This window comes from Entelurus aequoreus, linkage group LG17, assembly GCF_033978785.1.
Source record: "Entelurus aequoreus isolate RoL-2023_Sb linkage group LG17, RoL_Eaeq_v1.1, whole genome shotgun sequence".
Taxonomy (NCBI): Eukaryota; Metazoa; Chordata; class Actinopteri; order Syngnathiformes; family Syngnathidae; genus Entelurus; species Entelurus aequoreus.
Genome location: NC_084747.1, coordinates 28,099,562 through 28,114,380, shown reverse-complemented (window position 1 = coordinate 28,114,380; position 14,819 = coordinate 28,099,562). Strand labels below are relative to the sequence as shown.

General features: G+C 39.5%; 1 protein-coding gene across 1 annotated transcript in view; it reads right to left on the bottom strand.

Moving 5' to 3' along the window:
- si:ch211-158d24.2 (multiple epidermal growth factor-like domains protein 9) overlaps nt 1–14,819 on the bottom strand; it is a 109,950-nt gene that overhangs the window by 49,047 nt on the left and 46,084 nt on the right. Inside the window, exon 2 of the mRNA XM_062025436.1 lies at nt 14,370–14,574. Coding sequence (XP_061881420.1) covers nt 14,370–14,574 — 205 coding nt within the window. The remainder of the gene's footprint in view (nt 1–14,369; nt 14,575–14,819) is intronic.

Here is a 14,819-nt window from a genome sequence, read left to right as displayed (position 1 = left end):
GACAATTTGTTTGATTTATGCAAAGGTTTATTGATAAAACAGCTTAACACAAAATGGAGACAAATACTATTTTATAGACACACAAACACACCCACTCTCAGTCTGGGCTAGGATTGTACGGTATACTGGTACAAGTAAAGTACCACGATACTAATTAATCATATTCGGTTCAATACCACCTCTAAAAAGTACCGGTTTTCACCCCTTTTTTTAACGGGTATGACGCCGCGTCGTTGTGACATTCCTGGTTTCACGAGCAGAGCAGCATGTTCGGCAGCGCACAATCACGGAGTACTTACAAGCAGACACAGTGTGTAGACAGAAAAGGGAGAACGGACACATTTTGGCTTAAAAACTAACAATAAATGTGAAGTTATAACACTCAGGTAAAGGTGCTTTTAGGAATGCGGCTAATGTCCATCAGCAGTCAGCAGTGTTTTAGCTACTTCTAAATCACTAATCCTCGCCTCCATGGCGACAAATAAAGTAAAGTTTCTTACAAGTATCATCCCTGCAGGACGAGGAATAGCTAAACATGCTTCACTACACACAGTAGCTCACCGGCGTCAAAATGTAAACAAACGCCATTGGTGGATCTACACCTAACATCCACTGTAATGATACCAAGTACAGGAACGTATCTAGTCGATACTACTACGATTACATCAATATTTCTTGGCATCACAAGACCTTCTTTCGTTTAAAAAAAAATCATATTATGTTTATAAACTCAGGAAATACGTCCCTGGACACATGAGGACTTTGAATATGACCAATGTATGATCATGTAACTACTTGGTATCGGATTGATACCAAAATTTGTGGTATCATTCACAACTAATGGAAAGTATCCAAACAACAGAATAATAAGTGATTATTACATTTTAACAGAAGTGTAGATAGAACATGTTAAAAGAGAACGTAAGCAGATATTAACAGTAAATAAACACACCGTAGAAGGATACAATAGCTCACTGGCATCACAATGTAAACAAACGCCATGGGTGGATCTACACCTGACATCCACTGTAATGATACCAAATACAAGAGTGTATCTAGTTGATACTACTATGATTACATCGATGCTTTTTAGCATCACAAAATCTTTCAAATAAAAGGCATTGAAATGGCATCGACCCTGAAGGGATCGTCTTCCCTATGCTCCTCGACTACAGTCTGCACCGGACCGAACAGCAGGACAGGTGTAACATCTACATTATTACCTGTCACTCTTTATAACTCCTTGCGCAGATACTTTGAAGCAAAGGTGGTAATACTAATCGAGGTAGCGCTAGCATGTGCAGGAGTGTCAATAGCATGGTGGATGTCCGGTTGTGCCCAGTGGAAATGATAAATGAAGGGACCAAGTTGTAACTAATCGACGGCCTCGTCATTACGACCAAAGAGCGGAGCTTTACGGACACATTGTGAAGCGAAAGGTCTCCCCTGCTCTCCTCCACCACGGTCTGGGAGTCGACAAGCAGGAAAGGTGTAAAACAGTACTTGCAGCACTGTTAACAGTGTCACCTTTATTGTTAGTTTTGAAATCAAAATACCTCCATATTGTACTTCACGCACCCTCTTTTTTTTTGCCATTTTTCCTCTCCAAGAGGTTAATTACCTGTATGCACTTTGTGTGTGCGTGTTGACACACTCAACATCATGCGCCTCGGCTCTGTAGTCACCGACGCAAAGCGGCACTCATATGAAAGAGCGGTACTGGTACTTTTCAAAGGTGGTATAGTACAGATTTCTATTGATTAGTACCGGTATACCGTACAAACCTAGTCCATACATATTTGTATATGTTGTCTAAATCAGTGGTGCCCAACTTTTTTGCACCAGGGACCGGTTTAACGTAGGCATTATTTTCACGGACCGGCCTTCCACATGTGGCAGATAAATACAGCAAATATGTGCATGAAAAATTAATGCATGAAAAAACTCACCATAACATCGAATTAGTGGGAGATCCTGGCCTTTTCCCTTTGCAAAAAAGCTCCCTATAGACTTACGTTTTTTACTCATTTTTGCTAGTAGTAGGCTTTCTTTGGCTTTAGTGTGTGATGGGTTGTAGGTGATACGTCACATTCAAGGACTAGAGCATGGATATATAATAAAGCTAGAAATACTTGCCATTAGTTCCAATAGATATCTATTTCCATTCTAAAAGTTATGTATTCATATTTTGTGCGATATTTCATACGTAGATACACTAATGTTAGCTTTTTTGGTCCAACTTTCCATGCGTAAATACAATACAGGCCAAAAGTTTTGACACACATTCTCCTCATTCAATGCGTTTTCTTTATTTTCATGACTATTTACATTGTAGATTGTCACTGAAGGCATCACAACTATGAATGAACACATGTGGAGTTATGTACTAAGTGAAATAACTGAAAACATGTTTTATAATCTAGTTTCTTCTGATTACTTCTTTGCACACTCTTGGCATTCTCTCGATGAGCTTCAAGAGGGAGTCACCTGAAATGGTTTTCACTTCTCAGGTGTGCCTTATCAGGGTTGATTAGTGGAATTTCTTGCTTTATCAATGGGGTTGGGACCATCAGTCGTGTTGTGAATGAGAAGGTGTGTGCAAATTATTGGTAACTCATGCCAACTACTTGTTTAATAGGACTATGTGCAATAATAGCAGCACTTTCACTTACTAGACTGAGGGTCGGCAACGCACGGCTTTTGAGCCACAAGCCGCTCTTTAGCGCCGCCCTAGTGGCTCCCTGGAGCTTTTTCAAAAATGTATGAAAATGAAAAAAGATGAGGCAAAAAAAATGTTTTGTTTTAATGTGGTTTCTGTAGGAGGACAAACATGAAACAAACCTTCCTAATTGTTAGAAATCCTACTGTTTACATTAAACATGCTTCACTGATGAGAGTATTTGGCGCGCGCCATTTTGTCCTAATTTCGGAAGTCCTTGAACGCACCGTAGTTTGTTTACATGTACAACTTTCCTTGATGCTGCCACAGAAAGACATGTTTTATGCCACTCCTTCTCTGTCTCTATTTGTCCACCAAACGTTTTATGCTGTGCGTGAATCCACGCACAGCTAATCAGATATCGATGCTAACATGCTATTTAGGCTAGCAGCATGTACATAATGCATCCTTATGCCTCGTATTTTAGGTATATTTGAGGTCATTGTATTTGTAGTTTCCGTTTCCTTCAGCTTGGACACACACATCTTTACCTTTGGTCATTCTAAGCCAGTCATTTCCAGGAGTTGTCAGACCCTCTGAAAAGCCTCAGTTTTAGTCATGTTTTCCAATGTTGTAAAAATGTGGAGAATAAATATTACATTTCAACATTTCGGTCAACGAAGAGTTGCATCAGCCTGCGACACATAGTCATTTTGATAGTAGTCTAATATAGACACATCATGTGTTGCCTTCATTCTAACACTTATATAAGACTTTTAAAGTCATTTTAACAGTAGGCTAATATAGCTAATATAGACACTTGCATCATGTGTTGCCTCCATTATAACACTTACATAAGACATTTAAAGTCATTTTGATAGTAGGCTAATATAGACACATCATGTGTTGCCTTCATTCTAACACTTATATAAGACTTTTAAAGTCATTTTAATAGTAGGCTAATATAGCTAATATAGACACTTGCATCATGTGTTGCCTCCATTATAACACTTACATAAGACATTTAAAGTCATTTTGATAGTAGGCTAATATAGCTAATATAGACACTTGCATCATGTGTTGCCTTCATTATAACACTTATATAAGACTTTAAAAGTCATTTTGATACTAGGCTAATATAGACACTTACATCATGTGTTTCCTTCATTATAACACTTATATAAGACTTTAAAAGTCATTTTGATAGTAGGCTAATATAGCTAATATAGACACTTGCATCACGTGTTGCCTTCATTATAACACTTATATAATACTTTTAAAGTCATTTTGATAGTAGGCTAATATAGCTAATATAGACACTTGCATCATGTGTTGCCTTCATTATAACACTTCTATAAGACTTTTAAAGTCATTTTGATAGTAGGCTAATATAGACACTTGCATCATGTGTTGCCTTCATTATAACACTTATATAATACTTTTAAAGTCATTTTGATAGTAGGCTAATATAGACACTTACATCATGTGTTGCCTTTATTATAACACTTATATAATATTTTTAAATTCATTTTGATAGTAGGCTAATATAGCTAATATAGACACTTACATCATGTGTTGCCTGTATTATAACACTTATATAAGACTTTTAAAGTCATTTTGATACTAGACTAACATAGACACTTACATCATGTGTTGCCTTCATTATAACACTTATATAAGACTTTTAAAGTCATTTTGATAGTAGGCTAATATAGCTAATATAGACACTTGCATCATCTGTTGCCTTCATTATAACACTTCTATAAGACTTTTAAAGTCATTTTGATAGTAGGCTAATATAGCTAATATAGACACTTACATCATGTGTTGCCTTCATTATAACACTTATATAAGACTTTTAAAGTAATTTTGATAGTAGTCTAATACAGACACTTACATCATGTGTTGCCTTCATTATAACACTTATACAAGACTTTTAAAGTCATTTTGATAGTAGGCTAATATAGCTAATAAAGACACTTACATCATGTGTTGCCTTTATTATAACACTTATAAGACTTTTAAAGTCATTTTGATACTAAGCTAATATAGACACTTACATCATGTGTTGCCTTCATTATAACACTTATATAAGACTTTTAAAGTCATTTTGATAGTAGGCTAATATAGCTAATATAGACACTTGCATCACGTGTTGCCTTCATTATAACACTTATATAAGACTTTTAAAGTCATTTTGATAGTAGGCTAATATAGCTAATATAGACACACACATTTTAACATCTATATAAGGCTTACATTTTTTGCGGCTGCAGACAGATTTTTTTTTTGTATTTTTGGTCCAATATGGCTCTTTCAACATTTTGGTTTGCCGACCTCTGTACTAGACCTAAGGATATGTGTGTTTTCTTCCTTCAGCACAATTATTATATGCAACAATTTAGCACTTCTCCATCTACCTTACGCACTTTAACTACTATGGTCACTTTGTTCCTGATCTTAGGTCATCTGCCTGCCCGCCGACTGCAGATGGAACCTAGCTTTTGGCTACAATTTGGCAACTTTACATTTGATATGTGTATTAATGTGCGTTGTCCCATGTAACAAATATAGCAAATGGCGACTTCCTGTCAGGTGTTTTATAATACATCTTTGAACAAGCTTATTGGTGTGTCTGGTGGGACTGGCCAAAGTTAAGTAGGAGAAAATGCGGTCGGTTATAAACTATTTAATGTCTCCGGTGGTTGGGGACCACTGGTCTGTATGGTGTGCAAATAAAATTACCTGCAATCTGAAATGTTTGTAAAACCCTGAATATGAAGCATTTCGTCTAACAAAGCCACATGTGGATCTTTAGGCACTTTTCAGGAACTTTACCCTGAAACGCATTTGAAACAAGGGATCTGGAGCCAAAATGTTTTTGGCAGACAGAAATCTTTCCCATCTCCTACTTGCAATTTGAGCAATTGCCATTGGCAACATGGTTTGTGGCGTCAGCCGTGTTTCATGCTCCAGTTTGTTGCAGTATTTGATTTGCAGCCACCCACTTCACTGTCTAATTAAAAGCCACACACAGGCTGGGACTCGTCGGGCGCGAGCAAAACTAATCTGGCTCGCTGCTGCTTTTGACATTCCATCAGAAATGTTCTAGTACAGAAACTACTTTCCTGCTTGGTATGCGTTGCAACAGAGCAGGAAGGCCCATCTGACAGGACCTGGAGAAAAGGTGGATGGATTACAGAAAGTTGGTTGAACTGGGCACTCACTGGACTGTAATGAAGGGAGGCGGAATTCAAGGAGTTTAAGGCACCGTCTACACTAAGCCGGATAAGGTTATCCAGGGTAAATCCCACCTAACCTTATCCATGTCCACACACAACAATGCCAGCGTTTAAGACCCCCTCCCCCCTCCGTCCGCCGGCCCAACGCGACCTAGTACGCATGCGCGGAAAATGCGCAAGTCATAGTCACTTCCAGTGTTGCTTTGTGTGCAAGTTCTTAAATTTAACTTATCTGAACAATATCCAGTGTTGTGGTATTTCTATTAACCAGAATCCAGTGTGCAGTGGTGCCCTATTGTAGTGAATCACACCTGAGTCATCATAACTTAGTCAAATCTTTATTAGACACATAAACAATGTGATAAAGAACATTTTACATCAATCAATCTAGGGATCTAGATATCTGGTCAGGACACTCCTCAGTCTTTTGCCTTCACCTTCATTGTCCATTCCTTTTTGGGGACTTTATATACGCTGAACCTAGACGTTGAGTCCGCGACATACATGGCGGACAATAACTGATACAGTCTGCTTTGCCAGTCCAAATGCATTCGCCGTTTTCCGTAGTTAGTCTTTCCTCGACGGCCAGGTAATACAAAGCAAACGCTACCTTTTTTATCACATCCACGGGAGCTCGCATTCTCCTTGACTCTCCTTCGACAAATGGACAAAGTTTTTCACTAAGTAGAATCACATCTAACCTCAACATTCAAAAGTTCTCTTGCCGTCTGAGAAGTGTTGTATCCCAAATAGCTGCAATCGCTTTCTCTTAAGGTATTCATGTGTGATTTCCACAAGCGTCTGTACAGACAGAAGGAGGAACACGGCCATGTCTGGATGAATCGCCTCCATATTTCCAATGGTTAGCTCCGAGTTACAAAACCGCTTTATTATGAAGCTGGCCGTGGTGTGTTCTTTCTGACGTCACTTCCTGTGTGGGGCGCAGTCTTTCTGACGTCACTTCCTCTCCGAACTCAGTTTGAAAAACGATAAATGAGTCCATACAAAGCTAAGTGCCGGAGATTCAACAAATAGACGGTGCACTTACCCGTGTAAAAATTTGTGAAAGGAGGGGGACCTTAAACGCTGGTTTAGTGTGGCTGAAACGGGGCTTAGGCTAAATAATAACTCGTTTAAGGGATTAAACGACTTAGTGTAGACATAGCCTAAGAGTTCATGTTTGGAATGTCCAATTGAAAATTAAAAAATAGTTACAATGCTCTTGGGTCTTTTTTCAGGACTACTTCAAACATCTAGGCTACGTTCACACTAGGGTTGTCCCGATACCAATATTTTGGTACCGGTGCTAATACTTTTCGATACTTTTCTAAATAAAGGGGACCACTCTCTGTGTGGGATGACGTCACGACTATTGTCGACAAATATAATTGTCAGCGACAATTTTTTTTGTCGACTAATAGTTGTCAAAGTTCACGCGATAATAACAGAAGTTTTCTTTAAGAGCAGTATTTTTTCGGCGTGCTGGAAGCAGCGGCGTTAAGCATACTTGCCAACACTCCCGATTTTCCCGGGAGACTCCCGAATTTCAGTGCCCCTCCCGATAATCTCCCGGGGCAACCATTCCCCCGAATTTCTCCTGATTTTCACCCAGACAACAATATTGGGGGCGTGCCTTAAAGGCATTGCTTTTGCGTGCCAGCCCAGTCACATAATATCTACGGCTCTTCACACACACAAGTGTATGCAAGGCATACTTGATCAACAGCCATACAGGTCACACTGAGGGTGGCCGTATAAACAACTTTTAACACTGTTACAAATATGCGCCACACTGTGAACCCACACCAAACAAGAATGACAAACACATTTCGGGAGAACATCCGCACCGTAACACAACATAAACACAACAGAACAAATACCCACAACCCCTTGCAGCACTAACTCTTCCGGGACGCTACAATATACACCCCCGCTACCCCCTACCCCCCCCCACCTCAACCCCGCCCACCTCAACCTCTCCCCCCGCACCATCTCCCGAATTCGGAGGTCTCAAGGTTGGCAAGTATGGCGTTAAGTAACAGGGCCGGGAAGTGGCACTGGTGGGGCAGTGCAAGTACCTGGGAGTCCACTTGAACAGCAGACTGGACTGGAAGGACAACAGCAAAGCTGTTTACAAGAAGGGCATGACCGGACTCTTTTTCCTGAGGAAGTTAGGTCCTTTAATGTGTGCAGCAAGCTATTTTATCAGTCTGTTGTGGCCAGTGCCCTGTACTTTGCAGTGGTTTGTTGGGGGAGCAGCGCCAGCGAAAGGGACTTAAACCGGATTGACAAACTGATCCGGAAAGCCGGCCAAATTATTGACACGCAGTTGGAGGCGTTTGTGTCAGTGAGGGACGGGAGGACACTGGACAAACTGCTCGCCATCATGGACAATCCTGCCCGCCCACTCCACCAGACAATTGAGGGACAGCGGAGCTCATACTCCAACAGGCTCCTTCAGTTTCGTTCCCACAGTGTTCGATTCAAGAACTCCTTCATTCCGCACTCCATCCAGCGGTATAATCACACTCGCCATACAGTAATAGATGATATCTATCTATTACCTGACTGCTTCTATGTTAGCTACCTCTCTTTGGTTATAAAAGAGGTTTATACGGCCCTCAGGCCGTAAGACTCTTGAACGCATCATAAAAAATCCCCTCAACTCCCCCCAAAATGGATTAACTTGCTGGAATAAAAAAAGACAATATAACATACATCCATAAACGTGGACACGTGAAAAAGTGCAATATATTTATCTGTACAGTAACCTATTTATTTATTTATATATGCACCTTATTGCTTTTTTATCCTGCACTACCATGAGCTAATGAAATGAAATTTCGTTCTTATCTGTACTGTAAAGTTCAAATTTGAATGACAATAAAAAGGAAGTCTAGTCTAGTCTAATGTATATTTTCTGCTGGATCTACTCTTTATTTTATGCTGCGACTGTTACATATACTGTAATATTGTACTTGGTAATTGTTATATACTGCATATATTATATATAAAAATATAATATAATTTAATAATATCATATATCAGTATATATAAAATACTGTATATATAATATGTAAATATTACATATATGTTATATTTTATATTGCTACTACGGTACATTTTTAGTCTACTTTATACCAGCATTATACTTTCCATCCTTTGTAACTGAGCTAGTGTGTGGAACAATTTCCCTTGTGGATCATTAAAGTTTGTCTAAGTCTAAGTCTAACAGTGATGGATAGCGAGCATAAATGTACAAAGAAAGGGTATATTGAATGGCAAGTTTGACTTTGACGCCCTGGCAGTTCTTTCTTTTGACATAACCAGTTATTTCCATCCGCTTTTGCTGTGAGTTGAGTTATCACAAGAGTTTCTAAGGAGTGCTAAGTCAGCTTATTATAAGCAACTTTGGGCTTGTTGTTTTCTAAAGTCGCTTGCAAAGTTCATGAGTCGCGAGTTGCGTTTTATGGGGCTTGTTTTTTCAAACATGTGGTTGCTTATTTGGGCTTGCTTTATCTGTCCCCACAATAAAGCAAAACACAACTGTGCCAGTTTTTGTCCTTCTCTACATGACTTTTTCCTGTGATCACGGCCCAAATACACGCCAGCAAATGATGGATGTGCAACTACGCCAAAGCCCAGACTAGGGTTGTCCCGATACCAACATTTTGGTACCGGTACCAAAATGTATTTTGATACTTTTCGATACTTTTCTAAATAAAGGGGACCACAAAAATGGCATTATTGGCTTTATTTTAACAAAAAATCTTATGGCACATTAAACATATGTTTCTTATTGCAATTTTGTCCTTAAATAAAATAGTGAACATACAACACAAGTTGTCTTGTATTAGTAAGTAAGCAAACAAAGACTCCTAATTAGTCTGCTGACATACAGTATGCAGTAACATATTGTGTCATTTTCCATTCTATTATTTTGTCAACATCATGAGGGACGAGTGATAGAAAATGAATTACTAATCTACTTGTTCGTTAACTGTTGATATCTGCTTACTTTCTCTTTTAACATGTTCTATCTACACTTATGTTAAAATGTAAAAATCACGTATTCTTCTGTTGTTTGGATGCTTTACATTAGTTTTGAATGATACCACAAATTTGGGTATCGATCCGATACCAAGTAGTTACAGGATCATACATTGGTCATATTCAAAGTCCTCATGTGACCAGGGACATATTTCCTGAGTTTATAAACATAATATAAAACATTTTTTAAATGAAAAAAGATTTTGTGATGCTAAAAAAAGACCGATGTAATCATAGTACTTGGTATCATTACAGTGGATGTTAGGTGTAGATCCACCAATGGCGTTTGTTTATCATTGTGACGCCGGTGAGCTACGGTGTGTAGTGAAGCATGTTTAGCTATTCCTCGTCCTGCAGGGATGGTACTTGTAAGAAACGTACTTTATTTGTCGCCATGGAGACAAGGATTAGTGATTTAAAAGTAGCTAAAACACTACCGACTGCGGCTTGACGTTAGCCGCTAGCTAGCTAGCCATGTCTTAAAGCACCTCTTCCTGAGGGCGTTTCAGTGTTATAACTTCACCTTTATCTTTAGTTTTTAAGCCAAAATGCGTCCGTTCTCCATTTTCTGTCCACACAGTGTGTCTGTTTGTAAGTACTCTGTGATTGTGTGCTGCCGAACGTGCTCCTCTGCTCGTAAAACCAGCAATGTCACGACGTGACGACGACGCGCCGTCATGCCCGTTAAAAAAAACGGTACTTTTTAAAGGAATGCAATATGTACATACAGCTAGCCTAAATAGCATGTTAGCATCGATTAGCTTGCAGTCACGGATTGACCAAACATGCCTGATAAGCACTCCAGCAAATCAATAAAATCAACAAAGCTCACATTTGTGCGTTCGACGCACAACATAAAACGTTTGGTGGACAAAATGAGACGGAAAAGAAGTGGCATAAAACACGTCTTTCCGTGGCAGCGTCGGAAAAAGTTGTACATACAATGGTGAGTTCAAGAACCGCCAAAATGAGTAGGACAAATGCTCGCCGAATGCTCTCATCAGTGAAGCATGTTTAATATAAACAGTGGGATTTCTAACAATTAGGAAGATTTGTGTCATGTTTCTTCTCCTACAGAAAATATATTAGAACAAAAAAAAAAAAAAAGTATCTTCATCTTTTTCCATTTTCACACATCTACGAAATAATCCAACAACTTTAAAGGCAGCGGCAGTAATTCAGTACACCTTGTCTGAACAACATCATACTGGCAGGATGAAAGGGGCAACATTTTGATTTGACACAGTTTTGTTGTCCCGCTGCCAACACTGCACTGGTCCCTGAGCGCTGAGAAGAATAAAGCCTCACATTACTTAATGATGGAAATGCTGAAAGCAACAGCATGATGGTGGTGGGGGCGGAAAGCTGGCTAATCAGTGTACTCACAATGATTAGCTCCAAGAGGGGTCCCCCACTACGCTAGCGGGGTTAGCATCGGGCCAGGCTCAGACAGTCTAAAGCCTTTTTTCCACCAATTTATCAGCGATTTCCACCGCAGGAAACCATACCCTGGAACTATGTGTGTTTCGCGGGAATAGGCGCGGAAATTCCGTTCCTGACCAATTGGATTGGGTCGTTTCAGGTACCAACTCGTGTGCAGATGTTTTTTAAGTTCTGAGAACCATAAGGCGGCGTTTTCAACATTGACTGAATGACTACTTCGCATTTTATTTTAACTGGCTACTCGTGAAAAGGCGACAGGCGTTCGCATACTCACGACGACTGTTTGGATTTCTGCTACAAAATGTACCGTAAATTCCGGACTATAAGCCGCTACTTTTTTCCTATGCTTTGAACCCTGCAGCTTATAAAACGGTGTGGCTAATTTGTGGATTTTTTGTCTCTGACGACCATGATGTAAATAGTTTTGAAGAACAAGCAAAGACACTGAACAGATATTGTTTGTGCTATGGAGTTCGCTCACTACATATAGTGCTTTCAACCGGAAGTAGAAGAGCTTTTCCTTTTTTTTTTAGCCGTCCATAGCGTTTCTACTCGTGTGGATTCTCCATTCATCACTCTAAGTAACGTTTATACGTTTTACAGTATAACTAAAACTGTTTATACTTACTAAACTGTCCCATGTGTGATGGCTGTAGGAGTGTTTTCATGCATATTTGCAAGCGCTATCATAATGTAACCAAGCAAGCATCGTTAGCATTAGCTAATGCGCTAACATGATTACGAGTGTCTGTGTTAGTATTATTATCCTACGATGACATTCTTTTTGTATTGTTTCAGTTTCACAAATTCCTTCATAAATTCACCAAAGCGTCACCGTGGAGTTATTGAGTCTGTTTAGCTGACTGGAGAGCTAGTGGGTCCATGAAGAAGACTTCTGTTTTGTTTGATCAGCCGTTTTACTGCCGTGTTACAGAAACCATTTGGATGTAATTAAACTATGTAATAAAACACTTACAAAATCGTTCTGTGTAAATAACTCATTTCACAAAATATATATCTGCAGCTTACAATGGGTGAATGTGGAAATACTGTCAAAGCGCTTTGGGCTCCTTAAAAAGGGGTAGAAAAACGCTATACAAGTACAACCATTACAGCCCGGTACGGCTAATATATGGAAAGAAATGTTCCCCCTAAAATTTAGTGGGTGCAATTTTTAAATACCGGTGCGCTCTATAGTCCGGAGAATGAGGTAATCAGAAAAAGATTTTGTAAATGTCGTGCAGGTCAAACAGTAGTTTGTTTGTTTTAAGATATCCAAAAAGTTTGGGAAGTGAACCGCGCTCACCCTTTAGAGCACAGCTGTAACTTCCTGACATTAAACCTGCAGAAAATAGTCCTTCTCAGGTTTCTCTATGTTTACACTTTGCACTATTTTGTTACACTTTATTAAGCATTTCATACTAGAGATGTCCGATAATGGCTTTTTTGCCGATATCCGATATTCCGATATTGTCCAACTCTTAATTACCGATTCCGATATCAACCGATACCGATATATACACTTGTGGAATTAACACATTATTATGCCTAATTTTATTGTGATGCCTCACAGGATGCATTATCGGGGGTGTATATTATAGCGTCCCGGAAGAGTTAGTGCTGCAAGGGGTTCTGGGTATTTGTTCTGTTGTGTTTATGTTGTGTTACGGTGCGGATGTTCTCCCGAAATGTGTTTGTCATTCTTGTTTGGTGTGGGTTCACAGTGTGGCGCATATTTGTAACAGTGTTAAAGTTGTTTATACGGACACCCTCAGTGTGACCTGTATGGCTGTTGATCAAGTACACCTTGCATTCACTTGTGTGTGTGAAAAGCCGTAGATATTATGTGATTGGGCCGGCACGCAAAGGCAGTGCCTTTAAGGTTTATTGGCGCTCTGTACTTCTCCCGACGTCCGTGCACCACTTCGTACAGCGGCGTTTTAAAAAGTCATAAATTTTACTTTTTGAAACCGATACATTAAACATTAAAATGATCCCATATTACATTTTAAAGCATTTATCGTCCGATATTATCGGACATCTCTATTTCTTACATATTCCTTATTTTTGCGCCTTCATTTTAAGAGCTTGTCACGTGATTTTCCCATTTTGTTTACATTGAGTGTTTTCTATGTTTGTGTTGACATTTTCTTTCTTTTCTGCCTCGATAGTAATAAGAGGAGGGTTACATTTCAGAAAAAATTTTTAGGGTGCAATTTGTCCAGGGTGTACCCCGCCTTCCGCCCGAATGCAGCTGAGATAGGCTACAGCACCCCCCGCCACCCCGAAAGGGACAAGCGGCAAAAAATGGATGGATGGATGGATGTTTACATTCAATATATATTTTGTCCTACTTCTTATTTTCTATAGTCATTAAAAATATCAATAATTGTCGATATCGACTGATATAAAACAGTCATTTCAGCCATATCGCCCTGCCCCATTAGAAAATATCCAGTAACAAAAGTGTCCGCATCATGCAACCGACTGCGTCATAAGCTTAACTTAATGAAACATTGTTGCCAACTCTTCAAATGAGTCAAACAGAGAACAGTGGTAGGTATGAAAAACACTAAGCTATTTCAATCAATCATCAATCAAAGTTTATTTATATAGCCCTAAATCACGAGTGTCTCAAAGGGCTGCACAAGCCACAACGACATCCTCGGCTCAGATCCCACATCAGGGCAAGGAAAAACTCAACCCAATGGGCTACAATGAGAAACCCTTTTTTGTTATTAACTGTATGGAATGGGCCTATGCTGTATTTCAGTCATTTCACTTGATCAAGCATTTAGTAGCATTTCACACCACAAAATATTAAAAGTATGTATGATTTGTGCTAATATGGTATCAGGTCAAAATCGGTATCCTGTCTGAAGTGAAACAGTTGTATCGGGACACCCCTACTAACAATACTGAGAGGTACTAAATTCGGACAGTGATTACTGTGGAAAGTCAACAAAGCACATTACCTGTCACACAGGTGGCTCACTGCACCAAAGGAGTCACAGGTGCAGGGTAGGCAGCCACTGGTGCCGTTGGTGAAGTAGCCCTCCTCACAGTCTTCACACTGCAGACCACTGTAGCCGTCCAGACATGAGCACTGACCGGTGCTCTGGTTACACTCATCAGGATACAAAATCCCCTCTCCTGCAGTGCTGCAGTTACATAAGCCGTCTGGGTGGACACACAGGAGAAAAAGAGTAGGTGAGACAAAAGGTGAAACCCTGCTAATGTACAAACCCCAAAACCAGTGAAGTTGTCACGTTGTGTAAATGGTAAATAAAAACAGACTACAATGATTTGCAAATCCTTTCAACCTATATTCAATTGAATAGACTGCAAAGACAAGATATTATTTTTTGAACTGGAAAACTTTATTTTTTGCAAATATTAGCTCATTTGGAATTCGATGCCTGCAA